The sequence below is a fragment of the Emiliania huxleyi genome (genome assembly GCF_000372725.1).
Source record: "Emiliania huxleyi CCMP1516 chromosome Unknown EMIHUscaffold_1331, whole genome shotgun sequence".
NCBI lineage: Eukaryota > Haptophyta > Isochrysidales > Noelaerhabdaceae > Emiliania > Emiliania huxleyi.
In genome coordinates, this window is record NW_005201257.1 from 1 (window position 1) to 2,101 (window position 2,101).

Here is a 2,101-nt window from a genome sequence, read left to right on the forward strand (position 1 = left end):
AGTTTTTGGGCTGCCTTCAGCCTCGCCTCACAGCCGACCTTCTGGTCGCACGCGGGTTCTTAAGGGTCGCACATGCCGGCCATGACGTCTGCCAACCGGCCGTTCGCAGGCGGTAGCTTCGCACGCCCCCGACAACTCCGAGAATGACCCGCACGAGAAGTGCGCGTCGGCGGCGCACTTTTCCTCCCAGGCTGTGGCTGCTGCCTTGGCCTCAGTGGCGACCCAGGAGGAGCCGAGCGCCGTGGCGCTGGCCGTGGCTTGCCCCGTGGGCGGCCTCACCCTCTCGCACGTCGCCTACCTCCTCAATTTGGCCACTAAGATGGCGAAGGCGACGGACGGGCTCTATCACAACAAGGCCTTGATCTTTGCCCGCTGGGTGGCTGCCTGCGCGGCGGCGAGCGCGAGCGGGCCGGTGTCCTTGCCCATGTCCGCCAGCCCCGCGGTGAGGTCGCTCTGGCAGGCATGCGAGCGCCACGTCAAGGACTACAACAAGCGCCGCGAGTTGGTGTGCTCGCGCCTCCGCTCAGCGTCCCAGCGCGGCGGCAACACCCAGGCCGAGGCCGAGCGGGCGATGCGCGCGCTCGAGATCGAGTCGGCGACGCGCTTCGTCTTCCCCAAGATCACCTCGACCGCGGCCGACGCGGGCGGCGGCGGCGGCGGCGGCGGCGCCGCCGCAGCAGCAGAGATCCCCGCCTACCTCAAGCTCCTCGCCTTTGCGATGGGGACGCACGAGCGGCTCGGCGCCTCGAGCGCCGTGCGTCTCCTCGACATGGACGCGCTCGGGCTCATCGCCGCGGCGGTGCGCGGGAGGCGCCCGCCGCCGCCGTCGTGCCGACGGCGGGGACGTGCCGGGGCGGGAGGGGGAGGAGATCGCGGCGGGGACGGTGCTCTACAAGGTACTGTGGGAGGGCTGGCCCCCGGAGATCGCGACGTGGGAGGAGGAGGACCAGGTGCCGTGCGGGGAGGTCGACTTTGTCGCTGACTACGAGGCGGCGCTCGAGGCGGAGGAGGAGGACGATGACGAGGAGGGCGAGGAGGGCGAGGGCGAGGACGCTATGGAGGCCTAGGCGCGGAGGATGCCGCTGTGTGCGCTGAGACGCTCGTACGTGTGTGCTGGAGCCGGTCTGTTGGGTGTGAATGTGAACATACTGACCCTCACCTATTAAGGGTTGGTCAACCATGTGGGTGTCTATGTGTTTCTCTCGGGCATTAGATTCTTATTTCATCGTAAAATGCCCCCATATTCACTTGCCAAAATCGCGACCCGGGGTGTTCGACCGGGCTAGTATGCAAATTAATAGAGAACATGTAGAGAAACGCGGCGGGCACGGGACGGGTCTGGAGGCAAGTTCCCCGAGCTGGGAGGCGGGAATGGCCGCTGGCTCGCTCGCGGCGCATCGGGGCAGAGGGTACGTTCCTCCTGCCCCCCGCCCGAGGTCGCACAAAGTTGGTATCGCCTTCCCCGCCCTCCCCGACTTCACAACGAAGCCAGCAGCTTCTTCGCCTCTGCGAGCGACGCCTCGTCATCGGCGCTCTTTGGCGCCATCGCCGCGGCGGAGGCCAGCCAGCGGCGCGCGGCCGGCTTGTCCTAAGGTCAGGTGAGGTCAGGTGAGGTCAGGTCAACTTCTCCACACACACACGAGGTGCCAAGCTACCCCTCGCGACTCCGCGTCTCAGGGCAAGGCCCGGTGCGCGTGGGTGAGCGGTGGTGTGTGTGTGTGTGTGTGTGTGTGTGTGTGTGGGTGGGGGGGGGGGGGGGGAAGTCACCTTGAGCGCCAAAATGCACTTCCCGAGGGAAACCTGGTTCTTGAGGGAAAAACCCGGAAAAAACCCCCTTAGTGGTAGTTAAAATGAACCCGTCTTGATTGGGACACTTAAGGGCCTGAGTTAAAAACAAGGAGAGAGCCCCCCCCCCCCCCCCAAAAGGGCGAGCGCCCCAACGGGGGTCCCCTACTCACTCAAGGACGAGGGGGGGGCCCCAACCCCTGGTGGGGAGGCACAAAACTGGCCTCGGCACAAAAGGCTAACCCTTGGCGGGGTGGCGAAAAAGGGGGCGGCCACCTTGCGCGTCGCCCAAAAAAGGCCCCCCCCCTACAATGGA

At 66.3% G+C, this 2,101-nt stretch overlaps 1 protein-coding gene across 1 annotated transcript; it reads left to right on the top strand.

Annotated features, from left to right (window-relative positions):
* Positions 1–109: 109 nt before the first annotated feature.
* On the top strand, positions 110–1,067 carry EMIHUDRAFT_122548 (hypothetical protein; the record flags this gene model as incomplete). Its single annotated transcript, XM_005788602.1, has 3 exons — positions 110–412; positions 461–799; positions 897–1,067. Coding segments are annotated over 3 exons (813 nt in total), but the record flags the coding sequence as incomplete, so codon positions are not given.
* Between the last annotated feature and the right edge of the window lie 1,034 nt (positions 1,068–2,101).